The 26947-nt window shown below is 53.3% G+C and overlaps 4 protein-coding genes and 1 long non-coding RNA gene across 5 annotated transcripts; 1 reads left to right on the top strand and 4 right to left on the bottom strand.

Moving 5' to 3' along the window:
* Nucleotides 1–561: 561 nt before the first annotated feature.
* Nucleotides 562–5945, bottom strand: LOC133157599 (potassium voltage-gated channel subfamily A member 1-like). The gene has a single exon (XM_061284269.1). It carries the CDS (start codon nt 5943–5945, stop codon nt 4464–4466), a length of 1482 nt encoding a protein of 493 aa, XP_061140253.1. The 3' UTR covers nt 562–4463.
* Nucleotides 5946–8759: 2814 nt separating this feature from the next.
* LOC133157545 (shaker-related potassium channel tsha2-like) lies at nt 8760–11046 on the bottom strand. The gene is made up of 2 exons (XM_061284165.1): nt 9574–11046; nt 8760–9088 (listed from the first exon to the last, which is right to left on the bottom strand). The coding sequence occupies exon 1, from the start codon at nt 10942–10944 to the stop codon at nt 9586–9588; it is 1359 nt and encodes a 452-aa protein (XP_061140149.1). The 5' UTR covers nt 10945–11046; the 3' UTR covers nt 8760–9088; nt 9574–9585.
* A 3528-nt stretch (nt 11047–14574) lies between these two features.
* On the bottom strand, nt 14575–16146 carry LOC133157546 (galanin receptor type 2). Its single transcript, XM_061284166.1, has one exon. It carries the CDS (start codon nt 16073–16075, stop codon nt 15119–15121), a length of 957 nt encoding a protein of 318 aa, XP_061140150.1. The 5' UTR covers nt 16076–16146; the 3' UTR covers nt 14575–15118.
* Nucleotides 16147–17329: 1183 nt separating this feature from the next.
* LOC133157115 (parathyroid hormone-related protein-like) lies at nt 17330–20183 on the bottom strand. The gene is made up of 3 exons (XM_061283391.1): nt 19921–20183; nt 19657–19834; nt 17330–18537 (listed from the first exon to the last, which is right to left on the bottom strand). Exons 2-3 carry the CDS (start codon nt 19761–19763, stop codon nt 18153–18155), a joined length of 492 nt encoding a protein of 163 aa, XP_061139375.1. The 5' UTR covers nt 19764–19834; nt 19921–20183; the 3' UTR covers nt 17330–18152.
* A 3449-nt stretch (nt 20184–23632) lies between these two features.
* LOC133157284 (uncharacterized) lies at nt 23633–25320 on the top strand. Its single transcript, XR_009714983.1, has 2 exons — nt 23633–23861; nt 24144–25320. It is a non-coding gene; the product is annotated as an uncharacterized LOC133157284 (long non-coding RNA).
* The last annotated feature ends 1627 nt before the right edge of the window (nt 25321–26947 follow it).

Raw genomic sequence — 26947 nt, 5'->3', positions numbered from 1 at the left:
TGTTGAATCAATATAATGTGCTAAGTATTAACATAGCATGCTTTTAGCATAAATGCCATGTGGTTATGTTGCCTCCCGAATATTTTTGGCACGCGTATCTGCACTTGCACTTTGCCCTCAAATAAAATAAGCAGCGTCACATTTCCCTTTACGTGACATCATTCAAGGTGAATATTTCAAGCGGACGGACGGCCGGTCGTGAGTTAGTCAGCGAATTGCACGCAGCTAGATGATCGATAGGAGTACTTTTCTCTTACGTGACAAGTGTATTGATTGTTTGAAACGCCGCTGAGAGGACAAAACGCTGACGACGGCGTCCAAGAGGAAGTGAGAGAACGGCAGCGGAGCCAACTCCGGTCGGGATACGAGCGTCGAGTCTTGTTTTGGGCGGCCCGGTTTTAGTCCGGCCTTTGGCGCAAGCCAGCGGTCGTCGTCTTTTTTCAGTTCCGTCAAGTTTCAGTTGACAGAAAGTTGACTCGGTCGGCTGTTTATATTTTTGCCAGAAGTGAGCGAGTGAAAAACCAAACAAGAGCTGATCCTTAAAAATTTATTGGAGTAAATAGAAGATGAAATCTGAAGTGACATGACCTAAGAAGAAAACAAAACGGAATTAGAGAACCCTTGCATAGATCACAGACCATGCCTCTGTCTTCACGCACGCACGCACGCACCCACGCACCCACGCACACACACACACACACACACACACACACACACACACACACACACACACACACACGACAACATAACCATGATGCAATCCGTTTGCTCTGCTCGGGGAGTGAAAAGAAAACTTGCAAAGTCCTTTTTGTTTTGGCTCCAGAGCGGCCCGCTGGCAACCGTCGGTCGGTCGACAAACGTCCTGAAGAAAAAAGCCGTTTTCATTGGAGAAAGTTGAGTGTGCGCAGCTACTGGTAGCCCTTCAACGCTTGCTCGGTTCTTGTTGCCCGCCAAACCCCCCGAACTAGAGGCGCTTTCCGAAATGTTGCCAACGTAAAGGCAAAGCTCATGCAGTCTTCTGTGGACCATGCGAGCGCGTTTGCTTCAGGGATGGCGCAAAATAACAAGCGAGAAAACACGGCCCTCCCTTTTTCCCGTCATAACACTCATCCGCGTCTTCCGGGGGAACGTCTTCCACTCATCCACGTTAAGTGCCGCCACTGAAAGGTCCATAAAAGCCGCCTTCTGGCCTTCTATCGATTGCAATAAATTCGGCGTGTCGCAACGTATCGTGCGCTTTGCGGCCGGCCGCGGCCAAACTTTGGAAGCTTTTGGGGGGGATCCTGTCCACCGTGATTAGCGCCACCCCTCGCTTATTCCAATTTGTTTTACGGCAATTATTTGGCACGGCAATTATTCACCGAGTCTTGTCATTGGCGGTTCTCGCACCTCATTTGGAACAAAGTCGGGGTGCGACGGTACGGTCCGTACCTCGGTTTTTACGCCACCGTTTCGATACCCTGTACTTTGTGTCTTTTTTTCTCCGGAAATATGCCTTTACTTTGCTATTTCTCCCAACTAACCTTTGAACTCGGTCCATTATTGCACCAAAGTCTAATCTCGATTTCTTCTTTTCTTACTTGCAACCTAAATGATACTTCAAAACTGCAAATAAAGGCTGTGCTTAAATTGTGAGCAAAATATTCATTATACTTCATCAAAATCATCATCTTTGACGAGATGTCGAAAAAAAGACCAACATTTGGAGTCAGCCCACTCGAGCTCTCAGTGGCTCAATTCTACTGGAACGATTTGTCATCTGTGATTTTGCAGCAACTGAGCTACAGATGTGCACATTCTAGCAGCTCTCTTGTCTGCACCATTTAAAAATACATTTTTACACACGCCCACACACACACACACACACACACACACCCTAGTAAAACATTTGAGACACATGTATTGCTGTTAAGAGTGCGTACACACACACACACACATATATATATATATATATATATATATATAACGTGCACTTAACGTGGAGATATATATATATACATACACACATCTTAAACCATGTCCAAAATCATAATCGTTCATGAAAAATAGTACATCTAAACTCATTTTTCACGTCTGGTCTAGCTGTAGCGGAAATGTTAATTAAAGAGCTTGGGAACAACTTTAGTGATGCGCAACCACCAGTAGATGGCAGTGGTGTGTCGCTTTAGATACAAGATCTGCTCACTTTGTCAGTCCACTGAAATGTCCTCGCATTTTGAGGTCAAATAAAAAGCATAGTCAGAAAATGATACCAAAGAAAAATGGCAAATGCATTTGGAAATAACTTTGAACTTGAAGTGCCAGCCTCGCTGCCGTGGGTCTTATGTACTATAATAAAAAAAAAAAAAATACAAAATACATAAAGTAATAAAATGTGAAAAATTCAATCATTGACTTATTGAACAGGATCAACCAAATGAAATAATGTCATTCTTCAAAATGACCAACTGCAGCCAAAATGAAGCATGTGCAAAGTGTGCACTGTGCTGCAATGCCCAAGATGATGTGTGCGCGTGTAAGTGCGTGCGTGCGTGCGTGCGTGTCTGTGTGCGTGTGCGTCATAGAGCATGCGTTGCGTTGGAGGAGCCGACGTCCTAAACGGTTCCTCACGATCCAAATGAACATTCTGATTGTGCGTAGCTTCAGCGACAAAAACAAAGCAAGAGATGCCGCGTGAGCTTGAGACGGTGCCACCCTTGTACTTTTCCCTTCTTTTGTCCTTAAGTGCTTGTGTGAAGGCCATGGCACTTTGGGGCGCTCACATTCCAGATTGCTCCGCTGCACTTTGGAGTGCTATGGCTGAAGCAAGGGAGGATGGGAGAGAGCAAAAAAAATACCTGAAGGACCAAAGGAAGGGAGCAAAAATAACTCAAGCAAGCAAGCAAGCAAGCAAGGGACAAAGGGGGGTATGAAGGAAGCAAAGAAAGAAGTGAAGGGAAGATGGGCGCAAGGAAGAAAGGCCCGCAGCGAAGCTCGCATGCGCCTGTGCAGCACGTTTGCGACGGCCTGCCTGAGGTAGAGACCCTGTTTTGGAAGCACAGAGCACAAAGCTAAGCCAGCAGCCAAGCAAAGAAAGAAAGAAAGGAAGAAAAAAAGAAGGCAGGCAAGGTAAGGCAAGGCAAGGCAAGCATGAATAAATGATGGCCAAAACCTGCAAGGATTCCCTTTTGATTTGGATTGGTAAACATGGAAAGTACATTACGTGGCTGCTTGCTTAAGCGTCATGAAGCCAAAAGCAGCTTGTGCGTGAGAGCCGCCATCCGTGTCCTTCAGATTTTTTTTAATTTTTTTTTTTCCCCTCATTGTCGCCCACTCATCCGGCCGGCTCAGGGTTCTTCTCCGCCGCCGTCGTCGTCGTCCTATTATGATCTCGAGCAGCACCTCACACGTCCCAGGACTACCGAGAGGCACTTCCACCGGTCCTGGCGGCGAGCGGAATTAAAGGCACTAGCAGAATTCCAATCCTTCCCACTCCAAAAGCAAACCTGATGCGGAAATGGAAGCCAGGCTCATGCACTGCGCTATTGGAACCGATTAAATGCAGTTTGGACAGCGGTTACTTGGATTTCTTACAGCGTGGCTTCGGATACGTCGGAATGCAGTCGTTTCCCTGACCCGAAAAGGACACGGCAAAGTGCCTGGCGAGTCGCTTACTCATGTCATGCATTACATATGCAGGGATACAAAAGTCCGTAGAACATAATGCAGGTTCCGCTTTCTCATGCTATGATCTCATTTCCAAAGTGTCTGTCCCCTCAAGATTGAACATTCAAATCCCAGATGTCAACTCAAAGCCCTCATCCGGGTGCAAAAAGGTGGGCGGCGGCGGCGGCGGCGGCGGCGGCGATCCGCTCCGTGATGGCAAGTAATACGTATACGTTTGGTTGCATGCGTCAAAATGGAAAGTCCGTCGTCATGCGGGAAGCTGGCGGAGATCGCTGGCTGGCTGGCTCGCTGGCCGCCATTCCACCACCGCCCGTGTCCCGGGGAGCGAGCAGACATGTTTACATCCAGGTCGGTCTTCCTCCTATAAGGTGCTTTTTGCAAAATGGTTCGGTCCCTTTTGCGGTAGTGAGGATGCAACATGTACTGTGGCTTGCTTTACGATGACTTTTCCGCAGGGTTGCTTCTCGGTATTCCATGCATTATATGGCCTGATAAGACAAGAGTGTGCTCTGCAGCCTAACACCTAGTTGTGTATATGGGGGGGGTAGGTGGGGCGGGGTCATCCCATACTTCTTTCGTTTGGAGAGGAGGCGTCTGGGGGGCGGGTGGCTATACGCTGTACTTGCAGGATTAGAAGAATCGATTAGTCTACCTAAGTGTGGTCTAAGTCTAAGTGTTAGCTTCTTCTCTATGGGCATTTCTTTTAGCAGGCAGGCCCTAAGTAAGCCCGGCGGCGGCGTCGGCGGCAGCGGCGTCAGCGTCAGCGACAGCGGCGCGCTCCACCGTGGTCGCGGTGCCTAAACATCTGTGAGCAGCTTGTTCTTGTTGACACAGTTCTGATTGGCTATAGTGCAGTTGCCAGTTCTGAGGTTGGCCTCCCGGAAGTTGTCGATGCTGTTGTTCAGGTCCCCGTCGATCTCCATGTACTCGGACTTGCTGACCACGGAGGAGCTGCGGCGGCTGGAGTTGCTGTCGGACGGGATGTTGGAATTGCTGACGTTGAGCAGCTGCGCCTGCTCCTCTCCCTCCGTCTCCCTGTGGTAGAAGTAGTTGAAATTGGACACGATGACGGGCACGGGCAGTGCGATGGTCAGCACGCCGGCGATGGCGCACAGAGATCCTACAATCTTGCCGCCGATGGTGACCGGCACCATGTCGCCGTAGCCCACCGTGGTCATGGACACCACCGCCCACCAGAAGGCGTCGGGGATGCTTCGGAAGTAGGAATCCTGCTCCTCGGCCTCGGCGAAGAAGACGGCGCTGGAGAACAAGATGACGCCGATGAACAGGAAGAAGATGAGCAGTCCCAGCTCTCGCATGCTGGCCTTGAGGGTCTGGCCCAGAATCTGCAGTCCTTTGGAGTGCCGGGACAGCTTGAAGATCCGAAAGACCCGCACCAGACGGATCACCCTGAGTATGGCCAGAGAGGTGGCTTGCTCGCCCACCCCCTCGGCGTCGGGGTCTTCGGCCAGCTCGGTGCCCAGCGTGATGAAGTAGGGGATGATGGCCACGATGTCGATGGTATTCATCATGTTCTTGAAGAAGGCCGGTTTGCTGGGGCAGGCCAGGAAGCGCACGATCAACTCGAAGGAGAACCAGATGATGCAGAGGGTCTCGATGACAAAGAAGGGGTCGGTGAGGATGTTTGGTTTGTAGTAGGTGGTGACGTTGCCGATAGTCACCATGTGGCCCATGGGTTCCTCCTTGAGCTGCGGCAAAGTCTCCAAACAGAAGATGACGATGGAAATGAGGATGACCATGACGGACACGATGGCGATCCCCCTGGCCGGGCCCGAGCTCTCCGGGTGCTCGAAGAGAAGCCAGATCTGGCGCTGGAACTCCTTCTCGGGCAGGGGTCGCTCCTCCTCCCTGATGAAGCCCTCGTCTTCTCGGAACCTCTCCATGGCTTCCGCCCCCAGCTCGTAGAACTTGATCTCCTCTGAGAACATATCCAAGGGGACGTTGACGGGCCGGCGCAGCCTCCCCCCGGACTGGTAGTAGTACAGGATGGCGTCGAAGCTGGGCCGGTTCCTGTCGAAGAAGTACTCGTTCCGCAGGGGGTCGAAGTAGCGCATCCGCTTCTTGGGGTTTCCCAGCAGTGTCTCCGGGAACTGCGAGAGGGTCTTGAGCTGCGTCTCGAACCTGAGACCGGCTATGTTGATGACCACCCGCTCGCAGCACTCGTGGTCGTTGTGGTCAGGAGGCGGCGGGTAGGCGTCCTGGGGGTGGCCCGGCACGGCCGAGGTCTCGTCCACGTTATCTCCCGGGACCACCGTCATTTTGGGGCTGGCGGCGGTCGGGGCGGGCGGGCGGGCGGCTGGGCAGGCGCTCACGGCTCGGGGATGCGCTTAGTCTGACCTTCAAAGTGAGGGCCGGGACGGATTAGGACCTTTTGGGCTTCCTGCGCCTCTCAAAGTGCTGGGAACGTCCCCCCCACCCCCAGGACACGAGGGGGCTGCGCGGCTGAATTTGCCTCAGTGCGGCGCCGCTGCGGTTCTCGCTGACTTGACCATTGCCGCTCTCCCTCCAACACTGCTGCTTCTGCCATCCGGAGAGAGGGAAGGGGGGGGAGGAGGAGGAGGAGGAGGAGGACGATGGTGGGGTGGGGTGGGGAGTAATGGGATCAAACAGCGAACAGAGAAAGATATTTGCCTGCTCAGCATTTTCTCCACTTTACTTATTTATTTATTTATTTATCTGCTCCTCTCAGGCTCAATTAGCCAGGCTCTCGGAGTCATAGGAAAGGCTTTTGAAAAAGTGTCCCCGTCCGTCACTCCGCTTGCCTCATCACTGCAGCTCGGAGCCATGACACGACATAAGTTTGGAGCTCGGAGGGCATACGCGGCCCGCTATTTTTTGACGCATGACATTCATACCGGAGCTTTTTTTTTAGATGCACAGCACAGGCGTGGCGGTGCGGTGCGGTGCGGTGCGGTGCGGTGCGGTGCGGTGCGGTGCGGCTTTCTCCTTCATGTCAAACATTTATCGGAGAGCCGCAAGATACTTTGGTGCGTCTTACCTCGGGGTGACGTTGGCAGATGAGGTGGTCTCCGAGGCGCTCCGGTCCAAGCATCCATGTGAAGTGTTTCACATGTCAGCTCCCGTCCAGTAGAGAGGCGGCGGCGGAGGAAAAACGACAACAAGCAAGAAAAATCCCAAAGAATCACATGGCCGCCGGGATGCAGCAGGACGAGGCGGGATGCGGGATGCGGGCAGAAGCTCCCTCACAGTGCACTGCGGGAGGAGATGTGGCGTTTTGCGCGAGTGTGTGTTTTTACGCTGCAATTCCAAAAGGGGAGGGAGGCAGGGAGGGGGGAGGCAGGGTGGGCGAAGGTGGAGGATGGAAGGAAGGAAGGAAGGAAGCCTGTGCGCTGGCGGGGCGGCCGCTACATTAAAGGAGCCATACGGCGCCCCTTGACGTTATCCGGACATCAGCGGAAAGCGGCCGAGAGCCAGCCAGTGAGCCAGCCCACCACGGTGGAACTTGGCCAGCGTTCCAAATAGGGAGAGAGAAGAGCAAGAAATACATACATGATGGAGAGAACCCTTCCTCTGCGGCGTTTTTACATGCAAGTGGACGCATGGAAGGATGGATGGATGGATGCAGGAGGGGGAGAGGCAGAGCCAGAGAGAGCAGAGAGAGAGAGAGAGAGAGAGAGGAGGAGGAGGAGCTGGAGCTTCCGACGCAATGCAGAGCGACTCTTGAAAGCAGCAGCAGCAGCAGCACGAGCACGAGCACGAGCACGAGCACGAGCACGAGCACGAGCACGAGTTGTGCTATGCGTGCTTGCGACGGCTGCAATTCTGCCAAAGAGCAAAACAAAAGCAAGGTGATGCGGATATTTTGCTCAGCGAGGAAAGCGCCTCTATCTATCTATCTATCTATCTATCTATCTATCTATCTATCTATCTATCTATCTATCTATCTATCTATCTATCTATCTATCTATCTATCTATCTATCTATCTATCTATCTATCTATCTATCTATCTATCTATCTATCTATCTATCTATCTATCTATCTATCTATCTATCTATCTATCTATCTATCTATCTATCTATCTATCTATCTATCTATCTATCTATCTATCTATCTATCTATCTATCTATCTATCTATCTATCTATCTATCTATCTATCTATCTATCTATCTATCTATCTATCTATCTATCTATCTATCTATCTATCTATCTATCTATCTATCTATCTATCTATCTATCTATCTATCTATCTATCTATCTATCTATCTATCTATCTATCTATCTATCTATCTATCTATCTATCTATCTATCTATCTATCTATCTATCTATCTATCTATCTATCTATCTATCTATCTATCTATCTATCTCGATCGACGGATCGCGTGCAGGCACGTTGAAATGATGCTTTGCGTACAATTGAAAGATATTGCTCACATCGGTCCCACCAGAAGCACTTAATATGGAACGTCACTTTCAAATTGCTGTCAATATTTTTGGGCAGCGCTTGTTTCGGTTTGCCGTTCATCTTCTTATCCTGTCTCATTGCGGTCCTTCTTAGCATTACGTGCGTGTCCTTGCTGACTCACCGGAAAAACTTTGGCCAAAATGTTTGGAAGTGTGCCAGAAGATATTTTTTCCTTCAATGTCATTTTGAAGTCAATGACTCTCGTACGTATCACAATTTGGTGCCGCAGGCAAAGTGCAGCCGTGTGTCCTTGGAGCTCCAGTCGCTGCTAATGAGGAGCAAAGAAATGCTCTTCCACTAGATGGCGGAATGTCCAATCAACTCTTTGCCATCCATCCAGCCATCCAAAATAAGATGGGCGTCATTGCAGAAGGTCAACCTTTTTGCCTGAGGTTTTGGTAGATGTCAATGTTCACAATATCCATTCCATAAGGCAGTTTTTGTACGTGAAGGGCCAAATATCTAACACGGCGACGCATTGATGCTGAAATCTAATTGGACTGACCTTTTCGAGGACGGGCGGGGACGGGGACGGGGACGACTGTATTACGAATGAGGACGGAAGGGGACCCGGGTGGAGGACGACGGACGGAGGACAGGGCGGGAAAGTTAGGTCAAGAGCCCGTCTTTGAACACAAACATGTCCCTGATTGCTTTGGATTTATTTCTTTAAAAAAAACAAGATTCAATTAATTTCACATACAGGTTAGAAAAATAAATACTATATACCGTGCCATTTTCAATGGCTGTCCGAAACAAGGTGCAGTGAAAGTTCTCATTTGTTTGAAACGGTTTGTGGTGAAAAGTAGAAAAATATTGACAAGAGTCTTTTACCCCAAAGCGTTTTCACCGTCCGTCCGTTGAGGCAAATGTTTCGAATTGTACTTGTTGCGAGAGGCCTCGGTGGTTCACGGGAAAAAGTCTTGTCGCTGTTGCCGCTAATGATGACACGACAGGCGTCAGCGTCTTCCGACGCCTGGAAGGAAATCAAAGAATTCAGCTCCTCAACAGACAACAAAATATGTTGGTGGACATTTAATGGTTAGTCTGAAGCGTACGCTGCAAACGTGCAGGTATCCACAGGGAGGCGCTCTTCCCACACTAATGTCCCTAATGAGTAGCTACTGGAACACGGTCCAAAACGGACTCGGAAGCCATCTTAGTCATCTGCAGTTGGCAACAGTGGTTTGGCGCTTTTTTGACGACCACACCGGCAGCTAGGCACACAACCTCACTCATCTCAGTCACACTACGCCTATTGTATGTTCAGAATTTGACAGGGTCCGCTCTGTGTACGGCAATACCGTGGCTAATTTTCGACCTATTTTCTAGCCTGGGATTGGACAGTTGAGCATTGCCAGTCTGTCATTTGTGGACGTTCCCTGAAAGAGAATCAATAGCAAACCCGGAACATGGTCCGAAACGCAAGTCTGGCAGAGAAGGGCCCGGTACTTGACTCACCGCCCGTTCTTATCATACGTCAGTCAGCTTCCCGGTGTAGATTTGGATCTGGGTCAAGCTCTCCGAGTCATCCTCCCGGTAGGAGCGCTCGTCCCCGGACGACGTCTGCGGCTGTCCGCACGTCACGTGCACGAACTGCAAGCGGTCCTCCTCGTCGTTCTCTCGGTGGTAGAAGTAGTTGAAGTTGGACACGATGACGGGCACGGGTAGAGCGATGGTCAGCACTCCGGCGATGGCGCACAAGGATCCTACAAACTTGCCGCCGATGGTGCTGGGGCACATATCTCCGTAGCCCACCGTGGTCATAGTCACCACCGCCCACCAGAAGGCGTCGGGGATACTGGAGAAGCCGGATTCGGGGTCCTCGGCTTCGGCAAAATACACCGAACTGGAGAATAGGACCACCCCGATGATGAGGAAGAAAATCAAGAGGCCCAGCTCCCTGAGGCTGGCGTGCAGGGTCTGCCCGAGTATCTGAAGACCCTTGGAGTGTCTGGAGAGCTTAAAAATCCGGAAAACGCGGACTAGACGGATGACCCTCAGGATGGCCAGCGAGGCGGCCTGCTGGCTGCTGCCCTGGTGCTCGGCCAAGTCCAATCCCAGGGTGATGAAGTACGGCGCGATGGCCACCACGTCTATGATGTTCATGATGTTCTTGAAGAATGCCGCCTTGCTGGGGCAGGACAGGAACCTCATGGTGAACTCGAAGGAGAACCACACAATGCAGAGCGTTTCCACCATGAAGAAGGGGTCCGTGAAGGGACTCTTCACCTTGCCGTGGCCGCTGCCGTTGACGTGGAGCTCCTGCCCCGACGCGGGGACCTCGCGAAACTCGGGCAACGTCTCCAAGCAGAAAATGATGATGGATATCAGAATGACCATCACGGAGACGATGGCGATGATGCGAGCGGGCCCGGAACTTTCCGGATACTCAAACAGGAGCCAGAGTTGTCTCTGGAACTCGTTGTCAGGCAGAGGTCGGTCCTCCTCCCTGCTCAGACCCTCGTCGTCTCGAAAAAGCTCGATCGTCTCCTCGTCAAACTCGTAGAACTTGATCTCCTCGAGGAAAATATCCACGGGGACGCTCACCGGTCTGCGCAGCCTCCCCCCGGACTGGTAGTAGTACAGGATGGCGTCAAAGCTGGGCCGGTTCCTGTCAAAGAAGTACTCGTTCCTCAGCGGGTCGAAGAACCGCATCCTTTTGCGGGGATCACCCAAGAGCGTGCTGGGGAAGCGCGAGAGGGTCTTGACTTGGGTTTCGAAGCGCAGGCCCGAGATGTTGATGACCACCCTCTCGCTACACTCCTGCTCCTCCAACAAGGGAGTGACCGCCGCCGTCTCGTCGCGGTTCTCCTGGGACACCACGGTCATCTTTTCACCCCTCCCAAGGGTTCAAGGGTTGCCACTCACCTCTCAAGTGTCTTTTCTCATGCAGATTGTCACGTTTGCAGCAGGTCCTGGATTCCTGGAGGAAATCCCCCCACCCCCCCCCCCACCCCGCCCCCTGAAAGGACCTGGGCGCCCGTAGCCCTTTTGTTTGATTTACACAGTCCCTTTGTCAGATTAGAGCCTGGCCGTGCGAGACGGATCGACCCGTTGCGAATGGGCGGAGGTGGCTATCATATTCAGAACCATTTGAAAGCGCACGGCCCTCCCTCCCTTCCTCCCTCCCTCCCTCCCTCCCTCCGTCCGCAAGCTGGAAGAGCAGATGACATTTGCTGCCGGCCCTCCGAAGCTCGACTTGGGTGAACGCGGAAGCTCCCGCTATCGACGCTCCTTCCACCGAGCCTCCTTATTTTCGATGGTGTTTGTCCGGACCCCGTGACAAATGCGCCCCCCACCCCACCCACCCCGTCATTCATGAAATCATGGCGCTATTCCTGTCGCAAGGGGAACCCGCCGGTGTCCCCTCACTCACACTTCAAGAAACAAGACCGCAGCCGCCAAGACGAGCTTATGTTTATTGTGGCCAAAATAAGCTAAAATCCTGCGAGACGTGAACACACACACACACGCACACACACGCACACACACATTCCCGCATGGCCCTCGCCAGTGGAAAATGCTGGCTTGACTGATACTCGAGAAGCAGGGGCAACGTCGTCTTCTTCAGGGAGCCAAAATAACAGCGTTGGTAGTGCTCAAAGGGCTCACTTGTACACCCTGCAACACGGGGTGGGGGGGTGGGGGTCCTTGCTTGGCCTGGCCCCTTAAGACAAGTGTCCTGGCTTTTTGGCCATACTCCTTGCTGCTTTTTCACGCGAGGAATGTCAACCGGGTTTTCTCTGCGCTTTTCGATGCATTGTCGCAACAACGTTCATAGAAGGTGAAGCAGCATGTGGCTCACCGCCCAAGATTGTTCTTCACCTTGTATTGTGCATTTGGACAATGTTAACGGTACAGGACTGTCCATCACTCAGTGCCGCATCTCAACTGTTTACATGTCATCACACTCTCGTTGCGCGTGTGTGCGCGTGTGTGTGTGGTAACATCAATAACAAAACAAGCGCGAGGACACCAATGTGGCAGTCGGTGGCCGCAGTTGAGCAAACGGAGCGTCTGGCTCATGTTGAACGTCACCAAGGAAACAAAAACAAACAAGCTGTGGCATGGACACGTGATTTATAATTCCGTCTATATCGGGGGAGCTCAATCACACGTTCATTCCAATAGTCTAGCTCTGCTGTTAATCGGATCCTTCAACATTCTTTTTCAGAAATATTCATTAGCGCTTGGACAGATATGGAACGCCTCCTCCACAGCTGTAATTCCCCTGGGAAATAATGGACACGAAATAATACAAACCCTGTTGCCATTCATACTTCAGAACAAGAGAATGACATGTACGTTTAAAACCGCTTCCTACATTTAGACAGGCAGGTTTAGCCTAATGCTAACCGGCAATGCATAATGTCATTGACAGGTTAGCACGGTTAGCATCTACAACAAAACAGGATGCAAATGCATATATTCTTTGTCCTCTGCGTACGACGACAAAGACTTATTTGCCTCAATGAGCACTTTTCTTGTTAATTAGTTCCATCACGTGTGCAGGCTTTGCTGCAGCTGCATATTGTCCAGATTTGCGTGGGCCGGCCATGTGCACGTCATGACGCGTTACCCGGGAAATTCTTGCTTACAGAACTTGTGCTTTAACTTGAGTTGAAAGTTGGAGTATGTCTCCAACGTCTGCCGAATAGGAGCCATCGCTTTGATACGATTCGGTTTTCTCCGATTTCTTCATGCGGTTGCACTTGTAAGGTCGCTGAAAGCTAGCGAGGCGCCCGCCCACCCGGCCAATAACCAAGCAGGAGGCGTCCCGTCGGAGAGGGCGGGCTTCCTCGGAACGACCCGTCCGTATTCTTGTCACACGCCGGCCTCCCGGATTAGCCTTTCAGGCCACGATTAAGCCGCCGCCCGTTTTAGCCGATGATGTCGCGCTTGATATGCCTGCCTGCGTGGCTGCCTGCCTGGCTGCCTGCGTGGCTGCCTGCCTGGCTGCCTGCGTGGCTGCCTGCCTGGCTGCCTGCGTGGCTGCCTGGCTGGCTGGCTGGCTGCCTGGCTGGCTGACTGGCTGGCTGGCTGGCTGGGGTGAGGCTTTTACAGGCGGGTTGCTTTCATTTGACCTCATCAGAAGCTCTCTTGTAAAACTTTGAGTGGTTCCGTGTTAAGTGACACCTTTGCCAAGTTGCTCCACTCTTATCATAGTTTGGTTTTTGAACAGTGACGATTTTCGGTCCTTTGAAAACCTTCAGGGGCTCGTGCGTTTATGATATCGCAACATACCAGCGGAGGACGCCGCCTTCTTCGCTTTCCATCCGGCCCCAGTTTCGAATGGATCGGTCGACTCGAAGGCAACATTTTGAACGCCATCAGATAGCACGGTTAGCTCGACGCAAAGGTCAAACGAGCGCACGCGTCAAATGGTGAGACGATTGCATAGCTGAAGTGAAAAGTGAAGCAACAGCTTGTGTTCAATATGACACAAGTGGAATTGCGCTCGATGACATTGCAGTTAATATTGCAGCAGCCGTTTCCAAAGGGAGCGATTTGGCGTCGCCTCTCGCTGTATTTTCGGCTTTCGACGGCGCTGAAACCCAATCCCGTCCGAAGGCAGCGACTTTGAGGGACTTCTATAAATAAACCAGCTGCACTTGGCGATACGGCCCGCGGAATGATTAGCTCATGGCGGCGCGCGTGGCCACAACTATTTGCTCCCACTCGCTCTAGCAGTGTGTGTGTGTGTGTGTGTGTGCGCGTGCGTGCGTGTGTGTGTGTGTGTGTGTGTGTGTAGAATGCGCTCTCACAGGAATCTGCAAAGTTGACTCGATATTGTGCGGGGAGCTTTTAATGCCAATTTGCAAAGCAACGTCGCTTGTTAAGCATGGGGGAGGAGGACTGGCTGTTAAACTGGCCGGCCGGCTGGCTGGCTGGCAATTAGGCCCGCCTGAGTTCTATTTGACAGCCTTGACTTTCCATTTCTTGCCAGCTAATGTCGCCAATGACTTATTTGCTTGAGTTGGTGTGGAGCTGCACGCTCGCGACGACGGGCCGTCTTTCGACAAACTAGTCAGTCCGGATGGATGGTGGCAGCCCTCATTGGCCATTCGCTCGTTGCGCTCGTTGACTTGAAGCAAAAGCCGAAACATTCTTTCATAGCGGTAAAACAAGCGAAGCGTGAGTTGGCGTTCAGACGTTTGGCGAGGCCCGCGTGGGGCAATTAGTCGTTACCATGGCTTGTTAAAAAGGCCGTGAATAAGTTGCGTTGTTGTCTGGCGCCGACCCTTTCGAATGTCATCACCCCGTCAAATGCTTTGACGTCAGTGGCGGCCACCCCCAAAAACGAAATCAATGAAGCAGCATCCACATGTTATCGAAGGCCGACACACAATATTGATCAAATAAAGAAGCCAACGTTTTGTAGATACATTTAATGGATGACTTTGTGTGTCTTGACATGTGAAGAAATTGACGATAAAGCAGACTTTGACTTTTTTGACTTTGACACATTCTTTTACTCGAAGTGAATTTAAATCTTGTAAATCTGAGCACGTTTTGATTTCACATGTTGTGTCTGTTGGTCTCAGCTCAGCGCTTCCTTTCAAAATGCTCATTTTCATTTGATTTCCATTCAAAAGCATCCAACAGCCATAGGACAAGCACAATATGCGACCACGTGGTCTCCCTTTCTTTTCTTTTTTTTTTGTTCTTCCGCCTAGAAGAAATGTAAATGCGCTGTCACGTTTTGACACGGCAAATGTCCTTTTTGCCTTCAGACGGGGCTTTTTAGAGTCTTCCCGTATGGACAAACTACGTACTCCCGCTTGAGGTCCTTCAGCCAAGCGCTTGTATTTGGGATGCGGCAAACGGGCGAATCCGCTCGCCCACTCGGATCACGTCGTTCGGAGGAGCGCTATTGGCTCGGATCACGTCGCTCGGAGGAGCGCTAGCGGCTCGGACACCGTGCCGCCCTGAAGCAAAGCTTCAATTTTGCTCCAGATGTCCCCGGTCGGCCAACGAAGCGTCCGTCCGTCCGTCCGTCCGTCTAAGAACTGCCCGCAGACACACTGCTGACCTGCGGCCGCACTCTGTTGCCACGGCATCTGAAGCGCCAGGCCGCCCTCCTGTGGCGGTATCGCTTGGACAGCAGAACGTAGAGCACGGGGTTCACGCACGGGTGCAGGTACTGCAGCAGCGTGCAGGTGAAGTAGAAGAGTTCCCAGGCCCGTCCGTGGCGGTAGAGGCCCAGGTAGACGCAGAGCTCCAGGACGTAGCCCGGCAGCCAACAAGCCGAGAAGGTGGCGGCGGCCAAGAACACCGTCAGCGAGGCCCGCCGCGTGTTCCTGCCGCCGGAGGCCGACATCACCGGTCTCTTGTGGAGAAACAGCGCCAGGCGGGCGTAGTTGAAGGCGATCACCAGCATGGGGATGAAATAGAAGAGCGCAAACTGGCTCAGGACCACTTGGTAGTGGTGCTCCTGGACGGTGGGCAAGCAAAAGGTGAAGCTGACCAGGTCGGGGCTCAGGCTCTCCTTGGTGGCGAACATCCGTAGAGGCACGCTGACGAGGACGCTGAGGCCCCAGACCAGCGCCAACGCCAGGACCGCCCAGTCGGTGGCCAGAGGCCGGTAGGGGTTGGTGACGACGGCGGCGCGAGCCACCGACACGGCGCACAGCGAGTAGGTGCTGGCCGCCAGGCCCAAGGCCAGAAGGAACTGGTAGACCTTGCAGGAAAGGTCGCTCGTGGGCCACGAGTGGCTGAGGGCCGAGTGGAGGGTAAAGGGGATGAGCAGCAGGGTGAGCAAGTCGGCCAGCGCCATGCTGAGGAGCACGACGTCCAGAGTGTTCCGACGCGGCGACTTGGCAAACAAGGTGAAGGCCAGCAGGTTGGCGCCCAGGCCGACGCCCAGGATCACGCCGCACGTGCAGGCAAACACCAGACCGTAGACGTTGGGGACGCCCATGTTTACCGCCGTGCCGCCGCCGCCGCCGCCACCTTTCATTTCAAAGCAGTCAGTCGGTCCTTCCGGGTGGCAGAACTGGAGCGACCGCTCACCTCAGCTGAAGCCGTTTGGGTGGGCTGCCTCCGGTGCACGCAAACGTCAGGGCTCAAAGTGAAATTGCTGTCTTTCCTGAAAGAAATGGATCATTCATTGATTGCTCTTCAAATTGGAGGTACGTGGATTACGTTACGCTATCATTGGCCAAATAGCAAACTGATGTTTGAACAATAAGTCTTGATATGATTAGGCTAATGCTATGCAAAGGAAAAAGTCCAAGCGTGAAATCACGAGACACTCACCTTTTCACCGTCCTCGGCCGTCAATGTCAAGCAGCGCTTTCAGAAAGAGAAAGCGTCCTGCCGTCCGTCCTGCCGTCCGTCCGTCCGTCTGTGCGCTCGCCTGTGCGGCCGCGGCGCAACGGTAGCTCCAGACGCGCAAGAGCAAACACGCCTCGGCTGCCGTTGGTTGGTTGGTTGGTCGATTCTGCATGAGCGACTTTGGAGAGGAACGGCCAAAGAGCAGCCGAGTTGCCGCCGCTGCCGCCGCCGCCGCCGCACGGAGAAAAGCGCCTGGTCCTTCTTGGCGCCACACACTTTGCTCTCAAAACAAAATGGCTAACTTTTGGATCGACTTTTCCAATAGATAATGCTGCTTTTCCTCTGAGCGAGCGACACCCGGCTTGCTTGCTAGCTTCATCGCGCTTCTCTGACAACATCGAATTGAATTGAATTGAACAAATTGAGTGGGGCTTTTGGCTCCTGTGCTATTGCTTGGACCAAATTCTTTTTCCAACTTTTCGTGCTCTTCCGCTGAGCATTGCCACATTTTCTGCCTCCGGAAGTCTTCATTGATTGTCATTTTCATTTCTTCCTGCTCATTTTAGCCTCAGATTGATTTTTCCTCTTTTATCAGCCTTTTTTACGATTGCGCGTCATCTAATGGCTGAGCGGCCGAGGGGTGGAGGGAGGGAGGGAGGTAGGTAGGTAGGGCTTGGAGGGAGGCAAGACAGATCGAAACACATGTCGAAACATTTGTGTGCGTGCTGGCGGAAGAAAGAAAGAAAGAAAGAAAGAAAGAAAGAAAGAAAGAAAGAAAGAAAGAAAGAAAGAAAGAAAGAAAGAAAGAAAGAAAGAAAGAAAGAAAGAAAGAGAAAAGTTAATATTTGACCAAACAAAGCTCTTCCTGAAAGATCATCCAGGCGATGTTTGCAGTCAAAAGAATGATATCAAAGTCAAAGCGCAAGAAGAAAAGCACAAGGCAGTTGTTTGGAATACATAATGCTTTAATGCTTGATGAATGATAATAATCATGCACACAGACGTACGGCCGTGGACGCACATTAAGCGCTCAGTGCAAGTCAAGGACGTGAAACGACAGATTTGGTCTATAAAAATAAACTATAGCGCCAATAAATTACATTTGTATTTGGCAGGCAGGCAGGCAGGCCCACAAAACCGGAAACAAAAAGAAAGAAAGAAAGAAAGCAGGACCATCGAGACACCACAAAAGAACACGTATACGTCGCTAAAGTGCATTATGGGAGTCAGTCAGCAGCACCGCAATACATTCACCAAATAAATATACACCTTCCAGATGAAATAAATTATGGCAGCGCGGCTGGAGGAAGAAAAGAAACGCGCCGACCGACCGCGTCGTGATCGCTCGCGACGTCCGATCATCGGGATGTCCAATTCTCCATGATCCAAAAACAGAATGAAAGAGTTCCACAAGTATGGAACGACCGAAGGGCTTGAACGCTCACCAAAGGGATGGCCCCCCGCTTAGCCCACCACAGAATAACTTCCCAGATCGTCGGGCTTCCGGTGGCGTCGATTGGGAGGGAGGCTGGAGTGCGTGTGTCTACGTTTGGGATTCAGCGTGACGCCGCAAAATGAGGAACGTGCAGACAATTGGGGTGTTTTGCCATCCCGACCGGCCGGGTCGAACGTTTAGGCTGGTGGAGAAGGCAAGGCCGACACCAGAGCACCGGCCGTCCATCATCTGATAACGGGGCGTCACGGATGGCAAAATTGGGCCCGAGTTCAGGTCCGCGCGCAGCCCTCCCCTCCTTAGTCGCTCAGTCTCGAGTCCGGAAGGAGCGGCTCCTCCTCCGCTTCTTGTCGCCCTCCCTGCGCCGGCCCAGCCGGGCCTTTTTTTTCCTCTTGGTGGCCACCTTGAGCGGGCGGTCCTTGTAGGCCAGCGCCTTGTTGGTCTCCTGCGGCAGAACGGGGCCCTCGCGCTCCGACCCAAAGCCGTGAGGCAGGTTCTTGGTGGCCTCCGGGGGCTTCTGGTGGAGGTCGTTGCCGCTGAAGTTGGGCGAGGCTCCGCCGTGAGCGGGCGGCGCCCGCTCCTCGGCCGTGTGCACCTCCTCCAGGAGCTCCTGCAGCCACAGGCGACGCTTGAGCTCCTGCATGCTGCGGCCTTTGTCGTGCATCAGCTGGGCGTGGCTCACCGAGCGCCGCCTGCCGGCAGAGGGCGACGTTGGGTCAAACGGACGCCGGAGACCGGGGAGATTTGCTTTGGCCGTCATGCCGGCCAACTAAGGCGGCCGGCGCTACGACGCGAGCCCTTCCTCACATTTCATCTCACGTCGCGTGATCGTGTCTGTGCCAATCATGTTACGACTCCAGATGGCACAAGACATAGTGGGTGGCGCTAGGCGGCAGAAGAAGAGATGAGCGACCGCCGTACCAAATTCAGCTGTGGTAGTTACCTCATCTGAAGGAGCTTAAAAAGTCATTAAGGCATCTTATTATGGCACGAGGGCCCTCCTGATCTTCTGCGAAGAGCGACCCCGCAAATGGCAGGCAGGCAGGCAGGCAGACAGGCAGGCAGGCAGACAGGCAGGCAGGCAGGCAGGCAGACAGACAAGTCAACAAGTGGCAACACCCGAGCGACCGATAGCACACAGAGACCTCCCCACTGAGTGCAAAGAAATACGCCTTGGCATGGCGCAAAGAAAAACATGTGCGACAAGTAGGCCGCCGCCCTCCTCGCTCTTCTGTTTTTCCGCCGTGGGCCAAAGCAGCAGCAGCAGCAGCAGCAGCAGCAGCAGAAGCAGCAGCAGCAGCAGCAGCAAAAGCGTGTCAATTGTCATCTAACGGCCGCCACGTGTCGCACCGATAAACACGCAAAGGGGCGACAAACGCTTCAACGCAGCTTGGACTGAAATGCGCTGCGTTCAACTTCCTTTCGTCAATACAATAGCTCGAGAAAGAAAATGGACCAAATGGTTTCTGTCTTTGAACCAGCATACCGAGACGCGAGACAAACAGACAAGAAGGAGTTAGTGGAAGCCAAGCAAGCTAACAATAACTGAAAACGATCCAACTTGCTTGCCACCATATGGTGACTGCAGAGCATGGCGCAAAATATTGACATGAGGTGCCGGTGCTGGTGGTGAAGTTGAGCTGGGCTCGGAACAGTAGAGGGCAGCAAAAACGACTTTGCGCTTGAGCCCAGGAATGTTTCTGTCCGACAGAACCAGACAAAGTCACTCGCGTTGCCACTTGACGGCACCGGCGCGCTTATCCGACGATCCCAACCCGAGCTACCGCTTTGGAAGGTTGAAAAGAACTCACGTTCGGCCGCTCAGCGCGTCCGCCGGCCTCCCGTGCGGCGTCACCGGAGAACACAGCAGCAACGCAGCCAGAGTCCAGTGATGAAGTAGCACCACGGAGGAGCACATCCTTCCTTCCTCCCTCCTTCCTTCCTTCCTTCCTTCCTTCCTTCCTTCCTTCCTTGTTTGCAGGCTAAAAACTGAAAAAGACTTTAGTTAGGTCCAACCAAAAAGGGCCCTTCCCTTTTTGCTGGCACAGGTGAGACAAGAAGCAAAGGCTACTTACGTGACACTTTTGACAGTCTGCCAAAAGCGGGAGCTCCTACAAACGCTCTTCTGGTTCATGAAACCACGTCAAATGATTTGGGCTGAAAGTTCTGTGCGTATCCATTGGCGTGAAGGCAGCCCGGGGAAATCCCCCGCCAGTCTTTTCCATTCGTTTGCCTCCCGACAGTGGGAGCCGGGCGGGCTATTTATTTCTCCCCGCTGTGTGGCAATTTCAAAACAAAAATGGATCAAGATAGTCACCAGGCGGTAGAAAAGGCGGCAGCGAGCGGGCGGGCGGGCGGGCGGGCGGGCGTGCGGGTGTGCGTGACCTGGGCCCACCGGCTGCACTTGGACGTGAGGTGGTCTCACCAAGACTGGAGCATCTTCTGCGGTGGTCCGCGCAGCAGCTTCTGAGAGACGCTTTCACTCTGAGTCAGCCTGTGTGTCTGAGAGAGGGGAGGGGGTGGGGGTGGGGGGGGCTGCGCCGAGGGTGGGGGGGACTCCAAACTCCTCTTTGGGTTTGAAGATGCAGGCACCACCTCGGTACAGTTGAGTTGTTAACGCCCTGCCTCCCCGTCCCGTCCCGTCCCTTCCCGTCCTCCAAGGTTTGCACTCACCTGCGCTGACAAGAAGGCGGCGGCGGCGGTGACAACGCTCCAATGGAGCCAAAGGGCAGCAAGTTCAACTCCCGTTACGCGTAGGTTCCAAAGTCCAGGCCCTCTCTCACTTTCCATCTTTCTTTGGTTTTGTTTTGCCGCAGAGAATTGCTTGCTCTTCTCAAAAGATGGGGCCAGAGAGGGATGGGTACATGGGATGATTGCACAACCCTAGTCAAGTACATTTGGACTGCAGCTCAGGAGTCTCCTGACAGACTCAACAAATCGGACAAAGAGAAATCTGCCATGCAGAAAATGCACAGCGAACTGCCAGAAAGTGTCTTGTCAAATCAAAAAGGAGTAACAGGTGGCGGGGGGGCAAGGCACACAAACAAAGAGGCCCTAACCGCTGGCCCAGGGGAGAACGTCCGGAAGGTCAGAGAAAGCCAACCCGCAGGCTTGTCAGCCTGCACAAGTTTCCCCTTTTGCAAATAAAAGCGAGCGGCACGGCACGGCACGCCAGCCGCGACGCCCATCTTGATTTACGAGGACGATGACGTCGCCCGCTCAGTCGGCGAGCGCGAGCGACGCTGGCACCGGTCGACGGCACGTCTTCCCTTTTGTGGCAAACACCCAGCCACCCCACCGCCGCCACGAGAGCTGAAGATCTCCGTGTGAGAAAATGAAAAAGCCCAAAGACGTTTGCAGTGACCTTGGGCGTCCCTCCCAATGAGCTTCTCAAGAGCTTTGGGCGGAAAGTCCAAAAAAAGACTGACGCTGCTGAAGGCCAAGTGATGCATGCGTTGTGTTGTTTTGTTTGCTGCGTCATGGCGACCGCCTGAGCGAGCCCTCCGCCTACTTGCCGCTTCTATTGAAATGGGGCGCTTGCCAGTTTGATCTGAAAGGGACAAGTGATCATCACATCCCGCCTAAATGTTGAGACATTTGCAAAAGGCCCACCGTATTCTTTGTACATTTGCAAGCCAAAAGACAGCTGGAACCAGGTGCGCGTCCGTCCTGCACATTTGTGCTCAGGCTCAGCCAAGCATTTTTGCCATCATCTCGCTCCCTCTTCAATCTCTCCAAGAATTGCTCGCTCGCTCGCTCACTCGCGTGATATACGATCGGCCTCGGCCTCCTCCTCCGTCTGCCGGGCCGGGCCGGGCCGGGCCCACTTCCTTATTTACAGCTAAGCTTTTTTCTTTTTTAAACGTTAACCATAAACGTCAGGCTCCTGGAGACAGAGAGTCGGGGAGGTCCGAAACGGGACAAAAGCGTGTTGTCCAGACTCGCTCTCCAGTGCGGCTACATTAAATCATTATTTTTCAGACAGGAAATATCTGCCAATGCACATTTTGCCTGTGAAATATGTTTCTAAGATGAAACGATTCCAGCGCGGCCAACGCTTTCAATCCCCTTCTGCTTCTTTTTAGCAGGAGAAAGCCTTGGGGTTTTTTTCTTTCCCTTTGACCTCAGCGATGCTCCTCTTCCAGCACGGAGGCCTTCTTCACGTTTGGAGTAGAAACTGTGAATAGAAATGACCATGTTTTGAATTGACGTGATTTGAAAGCGGCAGCCGCCGACGCGGCGAACCGGTCTTAATTCCAGCTGGGCTATTTTTTATTGATACGCTGATTTTTGGAACAGGCAAATTCCAAAAGGTTTGCGAGGACCGTCGGGCGTGTGCTGTGCGGCCGGCCGCGTGGGGCCGTGGTCTGCCCGCCCGCGACCCGTCACCCAAAACATTAGCATAAACCTCAGCCGCCCGCCGGCCTGCCAAGCAACACACGCGCTTCTGCAAAGACGGCTCTGTCTGGTGGCGCTGGCTGCTGTGGCTTTGCGAGGGAGGGAGGGCAGACGTAAAACCCCAGCGCGGCGCGGCGGTGCGCTGTTTTACGCCGCTGTGGCTTGCGGCGGGCCATGCCGTGGCATGGCCTGTGGAACACTCTTTTCTGCCTCTGGTTTTTCACACGCTCTCGGTGAAGAGAAATGTCACATATGTTTTGGGGGACTGTAAAAAAGTGACAAATGAATGGATGGAAGGAGGGAGGGAGGGAGGGCTGATTAAGGAGGCCACACGCGTGCACGTGTCACGCTCACGGCAACTGCCTCCCTCCCTCCCTCCCTCCCTCCCTCGCTCTGTTTGTTGACACGAGTTAAGAGCGGCCTCAAATCATTAATGAGTGCTTTGCGTCCAGCGTGTAACCACAGCTAAGCCGGTGGGTCAACAAGGTTGGCCAGACCAACCACCGTGTGCAGAACGTGAGAGAGAGCCAGCCAGCCAGCCAGCCATCCAGCCAGCCATCCAGCCAGCCAGCCAGCCAGCCAGCCAGCCAGCCAGCCAGCCAGCCAGCCAGCCAGCCAGCCAGCCAGCCAGCCAGCCAGCCAGCCAGCCAGCCAGCCAGCCAGCCATCCAGCCAGCCAGCCAGCCAGCCAGCCAGCCAGCCAGCCAGCCAGCCAGCCAGCCAGCCAGCCAGCCAGCCATCTTAACAGGCAGTCCTCCTCCCCCGTGCTTATTAACAAGCGACGTTGGAAATGCGGTGGGCCGGCCGCCTTCGCGAGGGGCTCGACGCGTTATGGCCCGTCCGTCGCGTTCGGCCGCCGTTGACCCCGGCTTGCCCCGAGTCGCTGGCGTAACGCTCGGCTGTTTGCGGGCGCGAAACCTCCCCGCCCAATGGGCGCGAGTCTAAAATAAGCTCGGCCTCGGCCGATTGAAAACACATGCCGGGGCCTCCATGATGTAAACGTGTTAATTCACTAATGAACAGTGAGTCCATTAGACATGGGATTACACACTCTGGGCGGGAGATAAATCAACACTGAGTGCAAGTCAAACACGGGGGGGGGGGGGCGGGGCTTAGGCCAGCCCAGGCGCCTTGTTTTTTTCTCCGCCTGCGCTTTTCCAACACCCCGGCTCGGCCGAGACGAGACGAGCCCGCTTTGCTCGCGTCGCCCGCCCATCGGCAATTTCTGGCGTTTGCGCTCCTTTCAGGAAGTAACCCAGTCCAAATACTTCCTTGGTCTGACTTTCCGCTACAATGTATTTTCCAAGTAGCATTGGGATGTCTGAATAACAAGCTGTGCCCCTTCAGCCTCCTGCCGCAACATGAGGGGCAGGAAAACGAACCCAATTCCACTTCCTAAAACTGGGACACAATAGTGCAAAAAGAAACAGTCTGCGCATGCGCGTTTAGTGTCCACTAGGGGCAGTATGATGCGCTGGCAAACTACTAAGAATCCCTTGGATGCTTTGACGTTAGCCTTTAGCATTCATCTTGCGGACACCAATCCACACTCTCATCGAATCGTCCGTCTTCCCGACGACTCGTCCTCACTCGGAATCAAAGTGTGCCGCTGACTCCAGGTGGGAGAGCGTACTTTAACCACCGCTCGTTTGACCGCAAATAGTGGATGAATAGAATCAAGACCAAATATCTATTCATTCAAATGTGTGCCAGAGCTAATGGGTTAGGGTTAGGGTTAGGGTTAGGGTTGATGTTGTCTTTGACTTGACTTTTTCACTTATAGCGGGCGCTTTGCTAACGACTCTCTACTTCACTGCTGCTTGAGCCCCCCCAAAAAAAAAGCATTAACCTTTTGGAGTTTGCTTTGTGAGTTGTCAAGAAAGCGCGTGTGTGTGATTCAGACAGCAGATCTCCTTTCTCTTGGACTGGACGGAACGCGGCTGAGTGGGTGGCTGAGTGGCTGGCTGGCTGCCTGGCTGCCTGGCTGCCTGGCTGCCAGGCTGGCTGGCTGGCTGGCTGGCTGCCTGGCTGGCTTCCTGGTCCGCCGGCCTGCCTGGTCCGCCGGCCGGCCGGCCGGCCGGCCGGCCGGCCAGCAAGCTTCTGGAAACACTGAGGCACGCTGACGATGTTTATGTTACGCCGTCCCCGGAGAGAGGGGAAGCCTTGTGGTTCGGACGGATTACGGGGAGGTTGGGGGGGGGGGGGCTTGCGGGGCTGCTTTCAACTTGGGTGTTAATGGCGGGAGCAAAGTGGCCGCGTAGGTGCCATATGTGCTCGCTTTGCCGGGAGCTGGCACGCTTCCCCGCCTTGGCCAAAACCAGAGCAAAAAATACAGCCTTATAGTATTGTATTGAACCAACGGACAGACGCAGACGCAAGTGGACATTTTGGCACTGGACATATGCGGCCCATGTGCGGATGTCATTTCCCCTCCCGGGTCTAATAAGGCATACGTGATGCGTCTTCCTCTTCTGGGCCCGAGCGCAAATCATTTGGATGGAAAAGGCAGCCACGGCGGCCAACGGCGAACAACGCCGGCAGCCTCGGACGCCGCCGGATGAATTTCCCACATGACGTGGAGTGAGCGAGCGAGCGCGCTGCTCGCGAGTCGGCGGATGAGCATAAAAGACGTCAGGGGATTTATTGGACTAACTCTGCGGCCGATGACAAATGGGAGTCCCGGCGCCAATGACTCTCGCTATAAATCAACTTATTGTTCTGGTGCGTGTGGGCGAGCGAGCGTGCCTGAGGCCATCCGCTGGACGTTTGTAAGGACTTCCTTCCTGGCCAACACCTGATGACTGACTCCAATAAAAAGAATCCGTGTGTTGGCTTTCCTCAGCCGACCGAAGGCCCGCCCGCCCGCCCGCCCGACGCACGCACACAAAGCGTTTTCTCTGGCGTACCTGCGCGATACTTTTCTAATAGCCAGCGCCGCCCGCCGTTTGTACGTAAGCCGATATGACGGCTAGCGACCGTGTCCAGAAAGAAATACACGCGGCGCTTCAAGAAATTGCACCTTTTCACTCCAAAGGTAATAAAGTTTGACTTGTTTCAATAAAAGGCGCGGCCAACGTACACCGGGGCAGAATGTGAATTTTTATGACAATCATAACCGGTTATTTTCCCCCCTAAATATCAGCTGGCTTTTTCTTGGCTGAGCAATGAAGTCGTACCGGCTCGCTCGCTTGTCATTACGTCACAACGAGCCAATGTCCTTTGGTGAAGGCGGAATTTGTTGTTCGCGAAAGGGCTACGCTAAGCTAGCAGAGCTAACGCCACCGCTACCCTCCGACTCAAGTTCAAAATGAATTTGGCAAACTCGGCCAGGCTAAGTGGGCTAGGCTAAGCTAAGAGAGCTAACGCCACCGCTACTTTCCAGCTCAAGTTCAAAGTGAATTCGGCCAAGCGAAGTCGGCTAGGCTAAGTTACGATCGTGTCTTTTCAAATCTAAAGATCCCATTCTTACGTATTCTACAATCGAATCTCTGAAGCATTTTGTCAATGTCTGAATGCTTTTGGGCCTCCTGCGTGTTTTGTTTCTGTGGGCGACGTACGGTCAAAATTGCTCTGTGAGTTTTGCGGGCTCTCCCGCTCTAAATTTACTACGCCAAGCTAAGCGAGCGAGGTCGAGCTAACGAGGCCAGCGAACCAGCCAGCGAGCCAGCGAGCGAGCAAGGCCTCTTCGTCGGATTTGTGACGCATCGGTGCGGTGCGGAAAAAAAAAAAAAAAAGACAACATTTTGCGGCGTGAACATAAAATGTAGCACACGAGTATCAGGTAACATTTAATAAAAGGCTGTGTTCAAATATTAAATGAAGCTCACTTAAATCACTTGTGCGTGTCATTAACTCAACAGCCCTCTCTCTGGACTTTATATTGCTTGTGGCTTGAAAAATGTGTGAATGCTAAAGCGGAGGCGCACCAAAGGCGGCGACTTTTCACCACCGCAGACTGTCTGCTCTTCTCCACCTACAAGAATTGAATGTGGGGGAATTTTGCATTTTTATTTTCCTCTCCATTGAGGGAGGGAGGGAGGGAGGGAGGGAGGGATGGTCTCGCCCGCCCGCCCGCCCGCCCATGTGAGTTACTTGGCGCGCGGCGTCACATCGGGAACGCGCCGCCACCGATGATAAAAGTGTCGGATGAATTACGAGAGGCAGCGGATTTCCATCGCCTCACCGCTGTGGAGCTTGCAAAAGTTCTCACACCCTCAGATGATGTAGGTGGCGCTTTTGCTGGTTGTTTCCTGCGAGTAGGGGGGGTTAAGTCACCGCCGCAGGTACCGAACGCCCGACCTGGTCCGCTGCGAGCTTTGTGCGAGGCTGTTCCACAGCTCCTGGGCGGCAAACACACAAATACTTGGCTTGTTCATCACACTGTGACAGCCGAGGTGATTCTGGTCTCTCGGTGGGCCAGGTGCGCGGATCGGATCGCGACGGCGTGCCAAGAAGCCGTTGGCGTGGCGACGCGGCACCGTGGAAACTTCTGGAATCTGTCGCCGCCTGGCAGGGCCCCGAGGCTCCCCGAGCCGGCACGCTGTTGGCTTTGCCTCCAGCTGTTTCTTTACAGACGGCGGCGGGCCGCGGCCAAAATCAGCCCACACACACGCCACTTACACACACACACACACACACACACACACACACACTGAGCCAGAGTTACACAAGCATGCAAACAAAAATACGGGCATTTTCTGTAATG

This window comes from Syngnathus typhle, linkage group LG7, assembly GCF_033458585.1.
Source record: "Syngnathus typhle isolate RoL2023-S1 ecotype Sweden linkage group LG7, RoL_Styp_1.0, whole genome shotgun sequence".
Taxonomy (NCBI): Eukaryota; Metazoa; Chordata; class Actinopteri; order Syngnathiformes; family Syngnathidae; genus Syngnathus; species Syngnathus typhle.
The sequence above is the reverse complement of the archived record's forward strand: the minus strand, read 5'-3'. Positions and strand labels throughout refer to the sequence as shown.